Source organism: Mixophyes fleayi, chromosome 8 (assembly GCF_038048845.1).
Source record: "Mixophyes fleayi isolate aMixFle1 chromosome 8, aMixFle1.hap1, whole genome shotgun sequence".
In the NCBI taxonomy this organism is placed as follows: Eukaryota; Metazoa; Chordata; class Amphibia; order Anura; family Limnodynastidae; genus Mixophyes; species Mixophyes fleayi.
Genome location: NC_134409.1, coordinates 27,394,830 through 27,418,104, shown reverse-complemented (window position 1 = coordinate 27,418,104; position 23,275 = coordinate 27,394,830). Strand labels below are relative to the sequence as shown.

The following is a 23,275-nucleotide window of genomic DNA, read 5'->3' as shown; positions in this document are numbered from 1 at the left end:
TCCCTGCCCCATTCGAGCTTACAGTCTAAATTCCCTAAACACACACACAGAGGTCAATTTGATAGCAGCCAATTAACCTACTGGTATGTTTTTGGAGTGTAGGAGGAAAGCAGAGCAGCCAAAGGAACCCCACGCAAATATAGGGAAAACATACAAACTCCACAAGGATAAGGCCATGGTCAGGAATCCAACTCGTGACCTCAGTACTGTGAGGCAGAAGTGCTAACCACTAAGTCACCGTGCTGCCCGTTCATCGGTCAGACTGAGTGGCTGGTTTGCTCTTGTATACTTGCATCACAATCTGCACCAGTGAAGGGCAATAGGTTGCTCTAGGCTTCACATGCAGCCCCCCAGCTCCTTCCTGCTATATTAAATCAGATTTGTTTGTTATAGCTTGTAACACTTGTTTAACTTGACTACTGATATGTTATGATGAGTGTCTCTTTCTGTGACTAAATGTATTGTCTTACCTTATTACTGAGATTAAGGGTAATGTGAGGCCCTTTTGAAGGTTAGAGACCATGTGACCCCTGAAGTGTATCAGGTTGACCATCACTGGTCTACAAGATCTCAGCCTATATTTTTTTGCACCAGTTTCAGAGTACCGATCTAAATGCAGAATTCAATCTGCGAGCCCCATTCGGCAATCTTTCCTTAACACTAGCTGAACTGGACGGACAGAACGGATTTCTGGCCCAGTGTCAGCTACACGGCACATGTTTGTGTATGCCAGACTGCGAGGAGCCAGAAGAATATCCTACTGGTAGCTGGTGGGAAGGATGTGCACAGAGTGGACATCTTTCTTAAAAATCTAATCCCATAAAACGAAATTGGGGTGACTGTGACGATATGAAACAAGGTGACCCCTATGCCGAGTGAAGTAACGCAGTTGGAATCTTTATGTCTAACCTATAATAAATACTCACTATAGAAATGCATAATATAAGCAGCGCACAGAATCTTAATACTGTATATTAACTCCATAGAAGCACTTTTAGCATGCCAATTATAAATCTAGGCAGAGTTGACAGCTTGCGTTAATAAAAGACTGTTATTACAACTCGGTTGTTTGTGTCATATGGTAATCACATAATGCTTTCTCTCACAATGCACTGGAAGGCTCAGCTCAGGAATCATGAGGTGTAAAAATGAATGTCTGCCATGGAGTCTTGTTAAATACAATATAAAAGGAAGCTCCAGTATCTCTCGCTCTTAATGCAATGTCAGCACTGATTAATGCTGATTTGTATACGTTCCAGTGCAATGTGACCATTAGTGTTGTCTGAATTAATGCAGCCTCCTTGCAGGTACAATAAATGGGATTAACAATTGCCGTTCATTCATCAGTCTTTGAGAATACAGTGATAATTGTAAAAAACAAAAACAAAACAAAAAAAAACAAACTTGTCACCTGCACACAACATGGCACTTTTAAAGCAGTTCTATACACCTTTTATGAAATTAGCCCGGGACTTGGGGGAAACAAGCTAAATAAATTACATTTCAGCTTTGTCAAAGGTAAAAAAACAGTGTTCTTTTTAGCCATCGTGATGTTTTCCTCTATGTCCAATTCTCTGTGGTAGTGTTCTCAGATTTAAAAACCGTGATTGTGCAGGGGTGAGGGGTCCATGCTTGTAACTGGCACACGATATCACAGACTTTCTGTAGTTTCAGAATCAAGCAATTACAGAAGCATAAAAGAGTCTGTGACAGGAAGCTCAGGGACAGTAGGTGAAGTCGTTACAGTGGAGACCGCCACAGCTAGAGATATATTGAAAGTCTTACAGAGGATTTGTTCTCGGCCTCATGTAGAACAATAGAATGAGATGTTTGTGTGTCAAGGTGTGGAACGAGCATTATACTGCGCTTCCAGTGGTTTCAAAAAACTGTCAATGCACCTTTTCTAATTAAACTACATCTGAACTCTCTTAAAAACTTCCTGTGAAAACCTAGGCCTTTTCTTTGGGCATTGACGAGCCTGTTTTCTGCACTAATTAAAATCATAGAATAGTCATGACAGTGTCTAGGAAAAAAGTTTGACACATTTGCAATACTTTTTTTTTTATGTTTTCCTTTTTGATGTTTTCTAAGGTTCATTGTGTGTTTCTGTTGCTTTAGTAACTAGCTTTGTGGAGGCTGTTTATAGATGTTGCACATTGATATGTTAATTACATATGCACATACAGTACACTGCCCTCCCCTTGCTAAACAGAATGAAGAATACTTGTTACTACAGCTTTCTTACATATCGAATTCCTGTCGTTTGGTACATAGCATATATAATAACAGGCCTAAAAAATGGATGTCTTTGGGTCAGCTGAAGACATGAATTTTATATGCAGTTAGCATCACGCTTGAGGATAAGATGTATGTTTACTGTAGTTCAGGCTCCTGTGTCTGGTTGCAGAAGATATAGCGTTGCAGTGTTTGGTTTACTTTTGAGTTTGAGCAGATTATGGTGGGTGGATGTAACTTAAGTGACGATGACTTGTGGGTGATGGGTCACTTAACATTGAGGACAAGTAATCTCTAGTTGATCACTATAGAATATCTATGTTATATTTGTTGGTGTGTAGGAGGCTAACGCTCCGTCTCCTGTGTGTTGCCATGGTTACCCTGGTTTCCCCGTTGGTCTAGGAGGAAACAGAAAGTGGGGCAGGACTCTAATGTCCGATTTGCGCATGCCCAGACCTCTGCAATCGGATGTTCTGCTTTTTGTGCCGCACATACTTTCAGACACTGAACTGGACAGTCGCAGCTTAGAGAGCTGCATGGCACCAATAATATAAGTCCCCCTAAAAGTCCTCATATGGTGACCTTAATAGACTTAGAGCAGTCTGCCACACAATAAACTGCATGGCTGTGCAGTATATAGTAAAGCCTGCCTGCATCTGTATATCTATACAGAGGCAAATGCAGGATTTGTAGAGGGGGGTTTCCACACCACGCTACCAGTGGGCGTGACCAGCATGCATGGGGGCGTGGCTATAATATTAGATATTGCTTGGCTGCTCTCCAACTCTTCCTATCCCCATAATATACATGGGCAAAGCTGTGTGCACTACTGTCAGGTGCATGCAGCTCTCCCTTTTCAAGCAGAGCTGTGTGAAGCGGGAGCAGAGTTCAGCCACCTCAATTATACAGTGCCCCAGGCTTGGAGGGGGGTTTCCGGGCACTAGGAACCCCCCCTCGGTTTGCCTATGCTATATAAGAGTGCTTCTGCATACCAGCATATCTACATACAAGTGTGTACTGCATATAATCTGTATTGCCTGATTGCTGCAACTGTTGGTACTGCTGAATATTGCTATACTACAAGCAAGTCTGAGTAACTGCATTCATCTTTAAATAAACAGCAACCTGTTACAAAAGCGTTTTGGCTTAACATCCACATTAACACAGCTGAACACCTTTGGTAACATCAGAAGGTATAACCAACAATGTTAATATAATTTGTCATTGTAAACTGGCTGCGGTTTCTGTTTAAAATTATATATTACAGCTGAAGTGCATACGTGTCCTTTTTATTAGGCAAGAGATGAAGTGGATCGATCTAGCCCTGTAGCCTGTGAGAGCCAAAGAAACAAAACAGAAGCTACCGGTAAGGAAAACATGCCTAATGCATATGTTGTATAACATCCATGATAATAAATCAATGCAACTTTCCAGCTTGTGGTATAAGCACAACACCGTTTTAACCTTTATCCCCATTCTGTTATGTTTTTGGGTGTTCTGGCTCTTGAAATAAATGCCTTCAGCATCAGTCAATATCTTGTGTAAGCCAGTAAACTATTCCACACTCATTATTATTAATTTACGAACAGCAAAAAAAAAGTACATTTCAAGGTGCACGCCTACTTCCTGTAAATGGACGATGCGTATGGAATATGGGTATGATCACATCACTAAACATGTCATTACAAAATTCAATCTAATTTAGAGCTCAGTCCCGCCCGGGAACATATTTGTCCCCCTATGGGAACATATTTGTCCTCCTATGGGAACTTTGGGAGGTATTTTCCATTCACAAAAATGCTTTGCGCCTCTCCATAAAAGGGGGAAAACCTCCTAATTTAAACAATCCTGACTATTTTTTCGCACTTGGGTGCCAACCTGTACTCAACAAGGCGCTTCTCTGTCTGCCAAACTTCTAGCGTTGTCCAGTGCAAAAACGATTAATAAAAATTAAAAGCAAACTATTTAATATTAAAAACTACTTCTGAATAGAGGATATGTGTTTAGTCATGTGATGCTTTCTGCAGTATTTATAGGACAGTTAATGGAGGAATAAAGTAAAGCTGGTCATACGCAAGTTGATGGGGTAGCTCGGCCCTACATGCAAGTAGCAGAATCTCTGTCAGATTTGACCATAGACACATAAACGTGTGGCCTAATCTCAACGATCAGCGCTCACTCTGAACGTCTGCATCTGACGGCCCCATTAGCAAAGTCACATGATGATCAGATATCAGATGACATCATCGTTTTCACAGATTTATTGTCTATCTCAAATAGAATCTCATTTTGGTCCGGTTTGACAGTCTTTTTCAGCCCATAAAAGCCGCAATTTGCATCCAGTTAGATCTAAATGGACTGATTGTGAACCCTAGTATATATAGGCACATTAATTCAGGCTTAATGACCTAAGTGAGAGGACATTATTATTAAAATGTATTTAATATGAAACAGTGCAAAATGTCCTTTTTATACACAATTGGAACTGATGGGTGTGGAGAACTGGACATTTTAGGATATTTTTAAGGTAACACAATGCTTGAGATTTTGCTGGCAGAAAATACATTTTGGAAGTTATCACTTGAACGCTACTTGTTTTATTTTATTCATTTATTTATCTGTTGAGTAGAGCACTACTGAGCAAATGTTGTCATTACCTTTAGCAACCAATCAGTCGTTATTAATTTACTTATTTATTACTGTTTATTGATATGCCACCACCATATTATGCAACGCTGAACATAAAATATTTAATGGTTCACATCACTCCCTGTCCCATTGGAGCTTACAGTCTAAGTTCTCTACCAGTCACACGCATACATTTTTGTTAGCTCTCATTGGTCTGACAACACTAGACTGCTTATGGTGATACCTGATTGGTTGCTAAGGGCTGTGGCACATCATTGCAGCATATTATATAAGCCCCATGTTTGTGATTATAACACATGCAAAAGAAGTGCACTTTGTTTACCTGCATTGCTTCGTCTTTCCCCTCAGAAGTCCCCACTTTAGGTGACAATCAACCAACACACCAAGAGGAGGATACAGGCTCTGCACCTCAAACTGTAGACGATGAGGAAGGCCAGGAGAGCAGCTGGGTACCCCCGTGTACCATCCCACCCCCTGTAGAGTCACAGACTGGAAATAGTTCTGACTGGGGTGTACTCCAACTGCCACCCAACCCTGACATGCCCGTTGTATACAGCACCTATGAACAGCCACAAGAACAAGGTGTAGACATATTCTTATACTTTTTCTTGACAAATACCTTTAGATGTTACATTTTATTTAAGCCCTTTATTTACTTTTATGTACTTAAAATAATATATGGTGTAGCAAAATAAACCTTAGGTTTATTTTATTTACAAGGGCATTATGCTAAAAAACTTTTTTTTTTATCAAGATGTATGTGATGTTTCCAGCTGTGTGAACCAGAGATACTTCCTTGTCTGATAGTTGCATTGTTTAATCACTATTGCTTGGTCACGTAAATACAAGTGTTTTATCACTGTATTTAGCTGTATGGAATAGGAGTGGATGGATGCATATTGATATGCATTTCTCAACTCTTAATGCCTGCCGTCAGTCACGTTCACCGTGCTTGATAACAATAGGTAGTTGCCACTGATAAGTCAGTAGCTGGACCCATTAAATGAATAAACCAAGATTTATCAGCAGGTGAAAATGTGATGCTTCTCGAGCTCAGTTTACAGATCTCTCCTATAGAGACAAATAGACCAGCACACTGGTATTCAGAGTGATACATATGGAAATGTCACAATGAGATATCTGAGAATTCAGAGCATAAACAATGGTTGGTTTCCCAGCCCAGTTAGGAGGTAGTCAGTGAGCTTTCAATGACAGTTACAAGGTCCTCGGGTTCCCACTCATTGTAGTTTGCCTCTCCATAACCTTACAAGCACACACACTTAGATTACACAAAAGGTGGGAATGCTATCATAGAAAGACAAAGAAATAAACAAATTCCAGGACACTTTCAGAGTGTTTCTCATGGATTAAGAACAATAATTGATCTCCACACCACACATTTGCTGTGCAAGTTAAATGTGTGTCTGATCTAAATGGTGGACAATAACAAATGCTCAATTTTCCATTGTTTTGTTCTTTCACCTGATTAATGTATGAACAACATACGCACACATACACAGCGATCAATCATCAGTGCGCCTGCAATATCTTCATTGTATGAAAAAAATATTACAAACACACTCAGAATTATTGTTCATTTATATAGTACCATCATATTGCACATTACTGTACAGAGACTATTTCTAATCCTCCACATCAATCATGGCCCCCAGAGCCACCAAGAGGAATTTTGGGTCCCCGTACAGCAACTTCTTAGAGCCACTTCCCTTCCATAGTCGCTGAAGGGGGCATGGCCACACCAGATTGGTGGCTCCTCCCACTACACAAGCAAGACCGAGGCCCAGGACCTTGTACCTGCTCCCTACCCCCTCTTGGCTCCCCTGCCTGCCCCATTGGAGGTTACAGTATAAATTCTCCACCGCAGTTTTGTCAGCAGCAAATTAACCTATTAATATGTCTTTGGATTGTGGGTAGAAAGCGAAGCACCCAGGGGAAACCCGCACAACACTAAGAGAACATACACTCTCCACACAGGTAGGTCGCTGGTTTAAATTGAAGCCAAGACCCCAGTACTGTTAGGAAGCAATGCTAACTACTGTGACACTATGCTGCCCAATTAGCCGCAATGTTCCTCACAACATTGCGGCTGCACATTTTTACTGTTACTACCATAAAATATCCACTAATTTTTTCTCGCACGTTTATGGCCTAATTGAATTCCCCTTTAAGAGACACACAGCACCATTATGTGTATTCATTTTTTTCAATGTCAATGTTGTTGGAATCTTCTTTTTCTTTGATTTTAATAAGGTAACAAAAAATATATAATATGTATTTTTCAGCGGCTCGGTGGCACATTGCTTGGCATTATCATTAGAACCTTAGGTTTAGTTCCGTCTATCTGCATGCAGATTGTTGTTGTATTATGCTTGCGTGGGCTTTCTCCAGGTGCTCTGGTGTCCTATGCTCCATAGACATACTAGTAGGTTAATTGGCTTCAGGCTAATTTGGTTCTAGTGTGTATCTGATGTGTTTCTGTGTTAGGGAAATTAAATTGTAAGTTCCACTGGGGCAGTGACTGACGTGCCTAAATAAAATGATCTGATTATACACCATTGCTGAATATATTGGTGCTATATAAATAAAAGAATACTATAACTTTTTTTTTTTAAATAAAACTTTGTTTTTGATTTTTAGGACTTTCCTGGTAATGCTGAACAAGAATAGACATATAAAACATATTTTGTTCTCAAAGTGATTTTTCTTTGAAATGTTTTTTTGAATGACAACGCAAATAGTATGTTTCTTAACATTTTGATTTATTGTGTTACTTTCCATCCAGAACACTTAGATGAATTCTCAGAGTTTACTTCACAAAGCAGCAGTTTCGGTGACAATGCCCTCCTGATGCATGTAAGTCAATTTAATGGAGATCTGTTAAGTTTTAGTTTCTCTTTAAGTTGGAGGGGATTTGGGTGCCTAATGTATGTCACGTGATTAATAATTGAAGTCATCAGCTTTAATGAACCAACATTCAGTAGTAATGAAGAGCTGGGAGGTGGTGGGAGATATGTTTGAGGCATGTGCCAATAATGAGGCAGTGGTTTCTCAAGTCAATACATTTATGAATCATATTTGGTTAAATAGTAGTCTGATTTGAATGATGATGACTAGGGGCGATTCTGGCTTCTTGGTTGCATGGGAAGTATGAAAGTACACACTCTCAATCACCCCCACCACCGTCCAGCATAACATACAGAGCCCATCCTGTTGTTATACAATACATAATATCATACTTGCCAATTTTGGCAAGTTGGCCTCCGGGAGATCTGGGGGAGGTGATCATGTGGGGGCGGGGCTCAGCGAATTGCGCCATTTGGGCTCGGCCTCTAAACTGTCTCCACAATTTCTAGCCTATTACAGCAGGGGGTGGGACCACATTGAATCACGTTGTAAGCTCCGCCCCCGCCACTTAACTAATGAAGTGGCCATGAACCGGGAGGTTGCCCTGCTCTCCCGGGAGTATTCCCTAAGACACACACAGACCTAGATAGACTAAGATCAATTTAATAGCAGCCCATCAGTGATATGCTAGTAGTTATGCCCAGTAATATGAAACTATAATGCATAGTAATATGCCGGCTGTACAGATTTCCAGTAATATGCCAGTAGTAACTTCCAATAATATTGTAACATTAATGCCTAGTAGTTTGCTAGTTGTAGAAGTGCCCAGTAATATGCCAACAGTTATGGTGGCAGTCATTATTCCAGCAGTGTAAATGTCGGCACTTAACCTGCCGACATGAAAATGTCAGCTGGCTAAATGCCGACACTTGCATTGTTCTGACAGGTGGACAATGTCCATGCAGACAAAAGTACAAGAGAGAAATACTACTTATATGACACACTCCTTGATGGACAAGTGGGTATATGCTGACCTATTAGAAGAAACATAGGGGAAAGGAAATCTCAAGGAGAAATGATTGTGGCATCCAATGGGGAATGAAAAATACATCCCCCATTGGATGCCATATGCCTCATATAGAAACAGATTTCAATGGTCAATTGAAATCTATTTCTAAATGAAACAATAATATACCACATTTCCTTAGTGTGGAGGGTTTCTGTTCTATACGGTGGACAGTGTTGTCAGGGTGTGAATGTTGCCAATCACAATGGTGACACTGTTGGGTTCGGGGTATAGCCGATGGACTGCCGGCATTGCTCTTAGCGACATTATGAATGTTGCCAATCACACTGACGACATTGTCCACCTGTCAGTACAATGCCAGTGTCGGCATTTAGCTAGCCAACATTTTCATGTCAGCAGGTTAAGTGTCGACATTTACATTGTCGGAATTATGTACACTACCCAACAGTTATATCCAATAATATGCTAATATTGAAGCACGCCAGCTACCTAATATAAAAATGTCAATAAAACAATTAAATAGATATATATATGGAAATAGATTTTTGGGTTATTTATGGTGGTACATTTTTTTTTTATCTAACATTTCATCCATGTCTCTGTTATTGCAACATAATAACCTTCTTCCTGCCATTGGATTACATGACTCTCCAATGCCCCATATGTTTGCATGCTTCAGTGTTTATTACAGAATGATAGTTCTTCCCGCAATCTTCCATTGTTTATAGGTGATCAGTGATTACAGATAGAAACTATCCACAGGAGTGTCAGCATGGTTGTGCTGGATGGTACTTATAATTACTGCGAGTGCACAGGACATTGGAGAGTCATGTACTTTAATGGGAAGAAAGATTCCAGGTTATTACATTTCACAAATGGGTATGGCTCAAATGAACAATAAAAAAGGTATATCATAAATACCAAAAATACCCCCTACCTATAATAAGTCAACCATCATACAACGTAATATGCCAGCAATGATGTCCACTAATATGCTAACATTGATGCTCAGTAATATGTAGAATGTACAGTAACAATAATGTACAGTAATATACTAACAGTAATACTTAGTCATATGGCACTAGTTGTGATAATAAAAAAAATACATTATAATATTAAATTCATAAAAATATATATAAAATACATATTAAATACATATAGTTAAATGTATTAAAATACAAAAAGTGGTAACCCAGAGATTGTAATTCCTAGTAATAAACCAATAATAATAACAACAGTACTTGTTATGATTAGTAGTATTAATGGCAGACATTATATACAATATAAGCACAGCAATAGTAATTACTGTGCTTGCAGTTGGACATAATGCATAGAGATACTCACCTCTCTACTGATCGTCTGCCTGTCCCGCCACTTCTCTCATGTGTGCGTTGTGCTTCCACATTGAAGGTGGGTTCATGGTACTCTGTCCTTCTGTTGTCTCTCAATGCAGCACAGGGGCACAGTGGTTAGCATTACTGCCACACAGCAGCGGGTTCATGAGTTTGATTCCTGACCAGAGTTTTATGGTGTGGAGTCTGTATGTCGTCGTCCCCCCCCCCCCCCACCACCACCACATGTTTGAATGAGTTTCCTCTGGATGTTCTGGTTTCCTCCCATACTTCAAAAACATAATGATAGTTTTATTGGCTGCTGACTAAAATGGCCCCACAGGCATCTGTTTTAGAAAGATTATACTGTAAGCTCCAAAGGGGAAGGGACTGATGTGAATAAGAAATAGTCTGTGTACAGCGCTGCAGAATACATAAATAAATCAATAACAATGATAAAATTTGTTATGGTCCCGGCTTCAAACAGTCTCCTTATAAGCAGCCAATTAGAAGATAGTGCCACGAACAGTGAGATGGCAGGACGATTAGCACCATTAAGGCAAAAGACGGACAGCAGATGCAGATACTTTTACATGCCTAGACTCACTGTCTGGCTGCCTTTGGGGTGCCAAGTCAGTGAGACTTGGCATGGACCAAGGCAGTGAGTCTTGACATGAACCAAGGCAGTGAGACTTGGCATGGAATAAGGCAGTGAGACTTGTCATAAACCAAGGCATTGAGACTTGACATGGACCAAGGCAGTGAGACTTGGCATGGACCAAGGCAGTGAGACTTGGCATGAACCAAGGCATTGAGACTTGGCGTGAACCAAGGCAGTGAGACTTGGCGTGAACCAAGGCAGTGAGACTTGGCATGGACCAAGGCAGTGAGACTTGGCATGGACCAAGGCAGTGAGACTTGGCATGGACCAAGGCAGTGAGACTTGACATGGACCAAGGCAGTGAGACTTGGCATGGACCAAGGCAGTGAGACTTGGCATGGACCAAGGCAGTGAGACTTGTCATGGACTAAGGTAGTGAGACTTGTCATGGACCAAGGCAGTGAGACTTGGCATGAACCAAGGCAGTGAGACTTGGCATGAACCAAGGCAGTGAGACTTGGCATGGACCAAGGCAGTGAGACTTGTCATGGACCAAGGCAGTGAGACTTGTCATGGACCAAGGCAGTGAGACTTGGCATGAACCAAGGCAGTGAGACTTGGCATGGACCAAGGCAGTGAGACTTGGCATGGACCAAGGCAGTGAGACTTGTCATGGACCAAGGTAGTGAGACTTGTCATGGACCAAGGCAGTGAGACTTGGCATGAACCAAGGCAGTGAGACTTGGCATGAACCAAGGCAGTGAGACTTGGCATGAACCAAGGCAGTGAGACTTGGCATGGACCAAGGCAGTGAGACTTGGCATGAACCAAGGCAGTGAGACTTGGCATGGACCAAGGCATTGAGACTTGCACAGATTTTTGTAGCTGCCAACCCTGTACTTTCCCTTCATAGTGCCCACCTTACCTTATTGCATCTGTGTCCTTGAAGGGAAATGAAGTTTAACAACTCAAAAAGCCAAAACTATTTTTTATTTGTTGTAATGAATCCTACAATGTCAGAACAGCCCAGTCCCTGCAGTTATTTAATAGATTAGACCTGGCAAACCATGTGGTTCTCCAGGTGTTGTGAAACTACAAGCCCCAGCAGATAGCCAGCGGATAGCTGGCAGGGTATGCTGGGACTTGTAGTTCACAACATCTGGAGAACCACCGGCCTGATGTAGATATGTAGAAGTTGCCAACTACTAGATGTCCCACATTCCAAGTCACCTGTTGTCATTTACGAAGCTGAGAAACCTATTTTTATTGCACTGTGCTTACCCCATTCTGTGTGTTTAGCAGATTTGTTCTGTGGCTGAAATGAGCGTGGTCAACAAAAGTAAAAAACCCACTTGAACAAACTGTCGCTATCACATATGGATGGCAAATTTATTGAATTTTATTTTCAATTTATTAATATTTGACTCTCAGTTATTGTAATAGTAAGACACTGCCTTTATTTCAGGTGTCACCATTTTCTATTTTAGCGTTTGATTTTTACTTGCTAGTGATCACTTTTCCCATGAAAAGCGCCATTGAATATAGTAGCGGAATGCCGATTGCCCCAACCTCTATTGCCGGACTGCAGCTCATTATTATATCGCATCCTTTACAGTGAAATATTTTTATTGCATATGTTTCCATAATCAGACACATTATCATCATCATTATCACCATTTATTTATATAGCGCCACTGATTCCGCAGCGCTGTACAGAGAACTCACTCACATCAGTCCCTGCCCCATTGGAGCTTACAGTCATAACACACACACACACACACACACACACACACAGACACAGACAGACACAGACAGACACAGAGAGAGAATAGGGTCAATTTTGATAGCAGCCAATTAACCTACTAGTATGTTTTTGGAGTGTGGGAGGAAACCAAAGCACCCGGAGGAAACCCACGCAAACACAGGGAGATAATACAAACTCCACACAGATAAAGCCATGGTTGGGAATTGAACTCATGACCCCAGTGCTGTGAGGCAGAAGTGCTGCCATCATCTTCAGCAAATAATGGCTCATCTGGCAACTGCTGCAGTCTTGCCACAATAAGACATGATATAACAAGAAATAGCAAAAAACATAGATGTTAGAAAACATGAGTAATGGCTGTTGTTATTTGCTCTATTTGTAAATGATCCCACTGTCTTGCATTCATAAGTAACCTGTACAGTTAGTGGTATCAGATGCTACAGCAGAACTTTCTTTATCCGTTTATATACCTTTCTATATATCATGGTTTATAAATGGACAATGATGATGGGTATTTGCAATATAGAGCTTTGTAAAACAGCGATTATCCGGCTCTTTTGCCTTTAGTAAAACTGACGAAAAAAACCTGTAGGGTTCCTAAACCGCACTTTAGTAAATGTCCACCTTAGTAAAGTTTAAATCAGTAATAGCAGCTTGAATCAAAATTCTAAGAAAAAATGAGCAACTCCAAGTGGTTTCTTACAGGTAACCAGAGTGATTTATGTTCAAGAAACATACCTCATTTTTAGAGGGAATTGCAGGATTAATATAGAAAAACAATGTATATTTTCTGTAAACTGATTTCCTTGACAATTGAATACTTGACGTTTATTGAAGTGGTAACTGTAAAGCACTTTCATGTATTGAAGCGCCTGCACTTGCCTTATATAAAAAGCTAGTAATAGCATTCACACAGATATCCAGTGTATAGTAAGATCATGTTTACCAACTTTTTACTCTTTCCCTCTGGGAGATCCCAGAGGGGAGTTGAAGTATGAGAACAGAGGGGGGACACGGCAAATCACGTCATTTTGGCCCAAAAACGACATGATTCACTGCAAATCGCATCATGGAGGCTCCTGCTCACTACACTAGGAAGTGGGCAGGTTGCGGGAAAATGACCTGCTCTCCAGGAAGTCCAGGAGATGTACCCAGAATTCAGCAGTTTTCCGAACATTCCGGGAGATTGGGCAAGTATAAGTAAAGTTTTTTACAGATGTGAGGTGCTTTACATTATGGTATAGTTCAGTGCCAGCTATTGTCCCCTGTTATCAGCCATTTCAGATAAACAGAAGCTCACTGCAATAATAGACTTACATAAAGGAAGTGTTCTGGGCATAGAAAAATATCTTCCCCATAGAATCACAATATTGTCTTAAAAATCTTCAATTCTGATAAGCTTGGAACTTTTAGGTATATATTATCTCTTTTATATAAACCAGCTTGTATTTTAGAACTAGTGGCCACTTAAACCACAATGCATAAATGCTTTATTCCATTGTGTAAAGTTTGGTGCCGGTTAACAAGAGAAAGCTCTCCGATTGGTGAATGAACATTACATAGGTACCAAGGAAACCATCAGACATAAATGCAGAACAATGGCTGAAGGCCACAGCAAAACAACAAGATAAGGGTCACCTGTAGGTATTTTTGTTAGCAGTTAGAATAAGAGGGAACAAATTGTTCTATTTGTGTAACCTTAAAACAAACCAAGGTAGGTAGCACTATTGTGTGCTTGTTTTACAGTGTAAAAGAAGTAACCATGACCTGGATGATTTGTTTAAAAGTTAAGAAAATTCAGACATAATTCTTATTTAAAAATAATATTTTTTTATAGCATTTGCAGGTAAAAATCTCTGGTCCAAGGTTTGCAAACCATGTAGCTATTGCAAATCTAGAAATAACATTACACGCTACTTGGCACAGCATTAAAAACAAAGCGGTCTATGTACAGTACTAAGGCAAATGTGGACAATAGATTAGCGCATCTCCAAAAAGCAGTCTAGCTCTATATTCATAGATCTTCTGCGTATGGTAAATTCTCCTTGGGAACTTTAGTGCTTGGCATTTATTTCACTCTGATGCAGAAAGAAACAAATATTGTCTAATATATTTGCTGCTATAAAAACAACTGTCATAGACCTAGGCTAATGTCAAAAAGCAGAATGGGTGCTTTAAGTTCATCAAATGTACAAGCAATAGAACAAGTGCATTTGTGATATTAGGAGATGATGTTATTGATATATGCACTTACAGTTAATGGAGTATAAAGAGCTTTGGGTACCTTAGTCTGCCGTGTAGTCGTCTTGGTTACCCCTCTTGGTTATTAAGTACGTTTGGTAGAATTATACCACTTTGGGAACTTTCGACATACCATGCCCAAATAACGTGAGTCAGTGTGCGTCTTGCTAAATCTTACGAAGCTTCTTCATCAGGAATTATCTGGCACAAAGAACTAGGCTGTTCTACTGATCAAAAATAAAAAACAAACCCCATTCATACTGCACCAAAATCCAGGGTTTTTGCCGGGGCGAGCTCAAACGACCCGGGTCTTGGTGCAGTATGAATGGTACAAGTCAAAAAACCCGGGTCTTCAACCCGGGATTTATCGAGGGGTAATTCCCGGGTCGGACCCGGGTTGCCTGCACTATGAATGGTGCAACCCGGGTTTTTCAACCCGGGTTGCACAGAAAACAAGCTGATTGGCTGTCTGCCTGTCTCTGCCTCATACTAGCTACTCCTTATAAACCTATTGCAGTGTGTCACAGTTAACAGTGCAGTTGACACATCATGTGCACGATTACGCCTATGGTTAGTAACCTTTCAAAAGAGTCTCCACCTTCAGATAACTTTAAGTCATTGGCTTGCACTAGCCTGATGAAAGTTTATTTTATTTTTTTCTATAAAGTAAATAAATTATACACTTGGGGGTATATTTACTAAACTGCAGATTTGAAAAAGTAGAGATGATGCCTATAGCAACCAATGAGATTCTAGTTAGCATTTTAGTACATTCTACAAAATGACAGCTAGAATCTGGTTGCTATAGGCAACATCTCCACTTTTTCAAACCCGCAGTTTAGTAAATTTACCCCATGGTCTTACCCGTTACAAGACCAGCACTTCCACACTGAACCATAGCATATAGAATTATTTCCTGCACTAAGGAATTGTTAGTGACATGCCAGGGCCATTTTTAATTCCATGTGGCTAGTTAAGTCCTTTTATATTTACAGAGATACAAAAGCATAATAATAGTAGATATTATGAGTATCAGATATTAATTCTGGCTCATGTTAGAGAAGAGTGGAGCAACAAAGTAAAGTTAATGAGCCACACATGTGACCCTTAGTCCTTCAAGAAGGGCCATACTTTGTCTTAACATGAAGTGACCGTTCTAACTGCACCCCTAAAAATGTCCATCTTATCAAAATACCACTGTGGGTGGACAAAGCCAAACTTACAGGTATATCCATGACGGGTGAAAATATCGCCACCCATAATAGAGCGACCTGCTACACAAGCTTTATGAGACCAGCTCCGAGGGCAGTGGCAGGTGGGGAGTTTGACTGGGGCGGTACAGCTGTCTAAGGCGAGCTCAGGGAGGACAGAAACCTCCCATGAAGCAGAAGGGTAAAGGACCAAAAAATTGGTCAGTGAGTCACAGACGGGCTCTTCTATTTGATACCCGGTAGCTTACTGCCCACCATTGTGGTAGAGTATTTAAGTAGGGTGAGTTGTATTATGGACAATGGTGAGTTTTTTTATAACTTTTTACTCCATCATACCCGTTTCAGATGTTGAGTCTTGATGATTTGGCTAAATTCAGTAGAATCCAGTCCTGGAACACATGCCTGCTGGATACTGACAATAGGTGGTTGGTTCTCTTTATTGAGCCCTTTTCACACACATTGGCTAATCTTAAGGGGAGAGTAAATTGGCTGCTATGTGCCGCCAGACATCACTGAGATGTTCGACTGTGCAATTGCGGTGCAAAGTCTCCGCTCATTTTTTCTCGTAACTCCATGGAGTGCAAGGAAAAATTAGCAGAGATTCCATCCTCATCATGGGTACGATGTGTCTCCGTGGACTGTATCAGAGACACATCGCTCTGAATTGAATCTCCCCCTTAATATGACATGCTTGAGATTTTGAGTATGCGTGCCCTAAAAAGATTGTTCAATCTGCATCCACAAAGATATTTTCAGTACAGCTCAATCAAAGTTTTCAAACTTGGTTGATCATATTTTTCAAAAGATCCTTTAGATTAGATTGCATCATTTTAGAATGGTTGTGTGCTAAAAACATTAAGATAATTGTAACATCTTATTAAATGTGATCACATCACAAATTAAAACGATTGTCAGTGTTGGTGCCTTTACTGAACTTGCACAGAACATACAATATTAAAATGTATGCAAATAGTCCAACATAATCTTGTGTCTTATCCGCAATTTATAAGACACCTTTTATAAGTTTGCACTCTCTCACATCCTGTAGGATGGACTCATGTTAAGAAGAGTCAGTGCTGTCTCTGAAACCTCCACTGTCTCTGTGGAAGAGGACAATGGTGAGGAATCGGCAGATGAAGTTCCACCAAGGAAGCCTGATTTGAAGAAGGTGATGTAATGTGCTTCTTATAAGAGGACGTGTTCTTTTCTATGTGCATTGTTATCTCCCTGATGTGATTATTTGATGGCCGATTGTGTGGCTTCATGTAAATCTGTAAATTAATGCTCCAAATGCCTTCATTTGCTCCCTTTAGCTACCCTTCTGCTTTGGGCAAAATCAACATTGATTATGTTCTCCCTGGAGTTGGTCTTTGTTCTGCACATAACATACTGCTTGTGATTACATTTTAAATAGCCTTGTGTACGTTACAATACAAGCAAGCATCCACACTGAGAGAGGGGAGATATGAGCTGGATAAATCTTTAAATTCATCCGTACTGTTTTCTGTTAAATTAAATTGGTGCTTTTATTCAAAACAAGCTCATAGGGAATCATTAATCAAAGACTTTGAACTGAAAAACTAGCGCAAAATACTAGCAACAGATGTATTGGTCTTTTAGTGATTTTTTTTTTCCAGTACTGTGGAATTGATTTTCTTGCCAAAACACTGCCAGAATGAAGACAGCCCTTCTCTGCTGGTATTTAACCACTTCACTGCCGTCATTTCCCCCCCCCCCCCACCCCCCCTCCCCCCAAAGCTAAACAGGATCCTTTTATCTCAAATATGGACACTCTTTTCTTTATGCTGAAAGATACAAAATAGATAGCATTATGCAGCTCTTCAGGGGGTATTATCATTAGACCAACATTTTAGATCTTTCAATTTTCGATCCCTTAAATCAGAGGGGACAGTAGGTGGTCCCATGAAGTGCGGTGAGAATCTCATCGTAGACGGTACCATTGTAATGTGGGAGAGATGTCCAGCCTGCTCCTGTTCTCTTCCTGTACATTAGCAGCTACTGGAAGAACAGCATGACACCAAGCATGTGCTTATTTTTTTGAGGGGGACTAATGAATGTATAAGGAAAGTAGTGTCCAAACGGATTTGGGATGCATCTCGGATATTAAAGGGACATGTGTGTATCATTTACTTGGCCTATGTGTGACCAGTCGTAGGCTAGAGCTTCATGGGCACTTTTCACTGACATGATTAAATCTCATGTGACTAATGAAATATTTAAGAAAAAATAGTATGAATAAATGTGTTTTTATATAATAATTCCTGTGATCTTAATTGGCCAAATATAGCTGCACAATTATTCTAAAGATGAATAATTGCTGTTATGGATTAATCACATTTAGTGACTAAAATTGCCTGTGTAATTTAGCCTTTAAGCATACCTTGAACGATAACTAGTCCATTGGATTCGATTAAGTACTATATAATCTAGCATGTATTTTATATCACATACTGTTTGATAACTCTCATTGAAGAAATCCACTTAGTACTGGATATTAATACCAACAAATGCACCCGATTATTAAAGCAACCTTTAGTCTAAGTTATATCTAAGATAACAATGAATCATGTTAGCTATGTAAAATATATATAATAATGTACATTTCCAATAATAAATATATCATATATAGTGTGTACTGATATGTTTTATGGGTCATCTACATAGCAACATTTTTAAGACAGAGTTTTAAACGTCTTGGATGCGCTGGGCTAAATTTAAATTGAGTCAATTTTCAATTAAGAATAAATAAAGCTTTGAACTTGCTGCAAGGTTGATTGTTCTGCCAAACAAACATTTTGAGATTAGCACCTTTCAGAGAGCTGTGTAATGGCTTTAGTGCATCCCTTATCTTACAAGTCATCAATCCTCTCACATAGGGCTCGGCCTCTGGATGGTTTAGTTGGTTACGTTCCAAGATAGCAAAAGAAACAGCAATGCCACTGAGTGATCCACAATTACCAGCAAAATCTTCATTTCAGGTAATAATACCACCAATAGACACAATAGTATACTAGCACCAAGTATATAGAAATAGTATACCACCAACATCTATATAGAAATAGTATACCACCAACACCTATATAGCAATAGTATACCACCAACACCTATATAGAATTAGTATATCACCAACACCTATATAGAAATAATATACCACAGACACCTATATAGAAATAGTATACCACCGACACCTATATAGAAATAGCATACCACCAACACCTATGTAGAAATAGTATACCACCAACACCTATATAGAAATAGTATACCACCACCGAGTGTATACAATTAATATATCACCACCAAGTGTATAAAAATAGGATACCACTACCGAGTGTACACAAATAGTATGCCACCACCAAGTGTATAGAAATAGTATACCACCTCCATATCTATAGAAATAGTATGCCACCTCCATGTGTATAGAAATAGTATACTACCACCAAGTGTATAGAAATAGTATGCCACCTCCATATGTATAGAAATAGTATGCCACCTCCATGTGTATAGTAATAGTATACTACCACCAGGTGTATAAAAATAGTATACCACCACTAAGTGTCTAGAAATAGTATGCCACCTCCATATACCACCATCAAGTGCATAGAAATAGTATGCCACCTCCATGTGTATAGAAATAGTATACCACCATCAAGTGCATAGAAATAGTATACCACCATGAAGTGCATAGAAATAGTATACCACCACCAAGTGTATAGAAATAGTATACCACCTCCATGTGTATAGAAATAGTATACCACCATGAAGTGCATAGAAATAGTATACCACCATCAAGTGTATAGAAATAGTATACCACCATCAAGTGTATAGAAATAGTATACCACCATCAAGTGTATAGAAATAGTATACCACCACCATGTGTATAGAAATAGTATACCACCATGAAGTGCATAGAAATAGTATACCACCATGAAGTGCATAGAAATAGTATACCACCACCAAGTGTATAGAAATAGTATACCACCTCCATGTGTATAGAAATAGTATACCACCATGAAGTGCATAGAAATAGTATACCACCATCAAGTGTATAGAAATAGTATACCACCATCAAGTGTATAGAAATAGTATACCACCATCAAGTGCATAGAAATAGTATACCACCACCAAGTGTATAAAAGTAGTATACCACCATCAAGTGTATAGAAATAGCATACCACCATCAAGTGTATAGAAATAGCATACCACCATCAAGTGTATAGAAATAGTATGCCACCTCCATGTGTATAAAAGTAGTATACCACCATCAAGTGTATAGAAATAGCATACCACCATCAAGTGTATAGAAATAGTATGCCACCTCCATATGTATAAAAGTAGTATACCACAATCAAGTGTATAGAAATAGTATACCACCACCAAGTGCATAGAAATAGTATGTCACCTCCATGTGTATAGAAATAGTATACCACCACCAAATGTACCAAAACATATTCCAACACCAAGTTTTCAGAAATTGCATGTTGCACCAAAATATACAGAAAAAATTGTGTAGAAAATTTAAAACATTGACATAATGACTCAGACATCCAAATTAACAGCAAACATGAACACTTTGCAATTTCTGTTTTTGCACTTCCACTCAAATTTCTCAACCGGTCTGTGGGTGACTATGGATAGACTATATTAATCAAAGCGATGGTAAAATGCTAGATAATTAAGACATGCAAATGCTTCATCTATTGCCAGTTGGCAACGCGTGTCTCTAATAAACGATTCCCAGCATGTATTTTTGTTGTCAGTTTCTGCAACAGAGCAGTGGCTTTTTTCTTACACAGTCAGTGGCAATAACTGTACATCATAATGGATATCCATCCTTAGTATCTCCTGTTTTATCAAAAGGCTTCTATATCTATACATTGTTAAATAATTAACAACATGATTCTAGGCCCACATTGAGCCTTGATGTTTTGGAGTGTGACGATTCTAAACCTGACACATACCCATCTGCTTATGCTGGGCATTTCCTGCAATAATGTTATGCCAAAGCCTTCGCTTGAAAAGTGCTTGCACATATAGTTTGCTGTAGCTAAAATCCAAGTTTTCTCTAATTCTCTAAAGAGGACCTCTCATCAGGTGGAGAAGGTTTTTGTAAAAAACTTTATTTATATGTTCATAAACAAAATAACATATGCCAGTAGTCAAAGTGATAGCAATAATACAAGCGGCAAAATGTCGTTTTTGTCGTGGGGGCGGGGCCAAAATGACACGATTCACAGTGAATCGCGTCATTTTGACAGCAAGTTGCCATTTGTGGGATACATGCCTGCTCTCCCGGGGGTCCGGGAGTCTCCCGGACATTCCGGGAGAGTTGGCAAGTATGAAATAGCGCACATACTATGCTAATCATTCAGCTGACCAACCCCCCACCCCAATACAACCTGCATCCCTCTATTTAATAAATGTCTTCCGGCACCCACCCTCCCCCACCACCTAGTTGACTTTACTGCTTTTAGAAAAGGATACTGAAATGTTGCAGTTTCCCTCTCTCACTGATGCTAACATTGTTTGAGACTATTTAGAGCACTTGCATTTTAAATTGGATCTGACAAGTCATACATGAAACTATTGTTTATAAATTAACAAGGGTCTACATAGTGAAACTTTGCCCCCAATTCCCCTATTAAGGACAATAAGTTTTGCGAATGTTCTCCCTCTCCGCTAACTTGTTCTTGAATGTATCCTCAGGCTGATCCTCCGCCAAGACCTAATGACAAGCTTTTACCACCATCTGGTTACCAGCCACCAGAAACCAGTAACTCATTTTCCAGAGGTACATGTATTTTAATAATCTATTAACATGATTTTAATGCAGTAAACGCAACAGTTAGTTATATATTTTCTAATGTCTCCACAGTATACTGTAATGGATTCAAATATATTACACCACATGCTAAATAATTACTACATCACTTTGCTCCAATGTGTGCTGTGTGTGATATATTTTCTTCCTATTAATCCAGTCAGGGGAAAAGTTTGGAGGTTTTATAAGCGTTACAGAATACAATGAGATGTTATCCCGTCTCCCTTGTGTCAGCTGGCATAAACTTTGGCTAACAATTTATGTGTATCACGCCGATGCGGACAGCAAATGGATCAACACAGCGAAATAAACGCCCGCTTGCCCTTTTCTGTACATTGATCCTTCTGCCCCAGTGTATTGCTCAAGCAATCTATCAATGGATATACACATAAAACAGACTACAGGCCTTTTAATTATTGATTAACCACAAACCAAAGTCTACACTTAGCGGAATACAGAAATGCAGTTAGAAATGTTATTCATCAACCTGCAAAAAAAAAAAAAAAAGAATTAAGAGGGGACCAGGAAAGGACTGAGGCTAAGACCAATAGCATTCATATAATATTAACATTCATTAGGTCCTTTAATGAACCACTTGTGGATTGTTACATGGATTCCCTGTGAATGTATTAATTATTTGACACAGTCTGATTAATAGGTGATTTCTACTGATGCTTGAAATTCTCTGGTTTGATGTTGAGTTCCAAAGAGTTTGATTTGACTCCCTGAAACTCCTTAATCCTACTGGGAATGAAATAATGGCACACTGTTCACAAACTACCATCATTAGATAGCAGTGCTGCCCTTATATCAAAGCAGAGTCACATATCCTTTGTATAATGTACTCTACAGCAGGAAATAAAGAAAGTGAAGCTGTGCAGAAGATCAATAGCAGTTCAGTATTGCCTGAGATCCAGGGTCAGCAGGAGAACACGGTAAAGTAGCAAATTGTGGGACTTTGGGTTAAGACGCTGAGGTTTGTGCACTGAAGCTTTTTTTTTTTTTTCCTTGGTTTAGGCTATTTATCCAAATGCGTCAGCACCTGGTAGTCAAATGAACCAACCAGCTGGAGCGATTCCCCTTTACAATCCTTCACAGGTAATTCCTCCATTCCAAGAGCATTGTACATGGACCGTAATGGGGTGTGATAGCTATTAACCTCTTTTCTCAAAGTGATAATGCGTTGCTGGCTATTAAAGCTACGAAACGAAGATGTCTGGTGTCAAATAAATGTAGATGCTACAGGGCGAAACTGTGACATAATCATTAAATCATATGCAGCGGTAAGGGAAGACTCAAAGTTATAAAATATATAAAAAAATATAAAATATATATAAAAAATATATAAAAATATATAAAATATTTTTTAAAAATAAATTTGATTGGGAATGAAATCTTCCCCTCCCAGACATGCCCCCGGCCCCCACACAGGCACAGTAGAGCTGAATGGGAAATTCAGGGCAGTAAGTAACTCTGGATATTTTATGCTGTGACTTCGGAGCGATACTGCG

The 23,275-nt window shown here is 39.5% G+C and overlaps 1 protein-coding gene across 3 annotated transcripts in view; it reads left to right on the top strand.

The window, feature by feature from the left end:
- The window catches only part of SEC16B (SEC16 homolog B, endoplasmic reticulum export factor), a 111,661-nt gene that overhangs the window by 63,625 nt on the left and 24,761 nt on the right, over positions 1-23,275 (top strand). The window contains exons 18-25 of one of the 3 annotated variants that reach the window (XM_075182207.1): positions 3,532-3,601; positions 5,233-5,466; positions 7,688-7,758; positions 16,974-17,093; positions 18,823-18,924; positions 21,650-21,734; positions 22,620-22,699; positions 22,782-22,862. In XM_075182207.1, the coding sequence (XP_075038308.1) occupies positions 3,532-3,601; positions 5,233-5,466; positions 7,688-7,758; positions 16,974-17,093; positions 18,823-18,924; positions 21,650-21,734; positions 22,620-22,699; positions 22,782-22,862 (843 nt within the window). Of the gene's footprint in view, positions 1-3,531; positions 3,602-5,232; positions 5,467-7,687; positions 7,759-16,973; positions 17,094-18,822; positions 18,925-21,649; positions 21,735-22,616; positions 22,700-22,781; positions 22,863-23,275 lie in introns of all 3 variants that reach the window. The other 2 variants (XM_075182205.1, XM_075182208.1) reach the window with 2 other exon arrangements.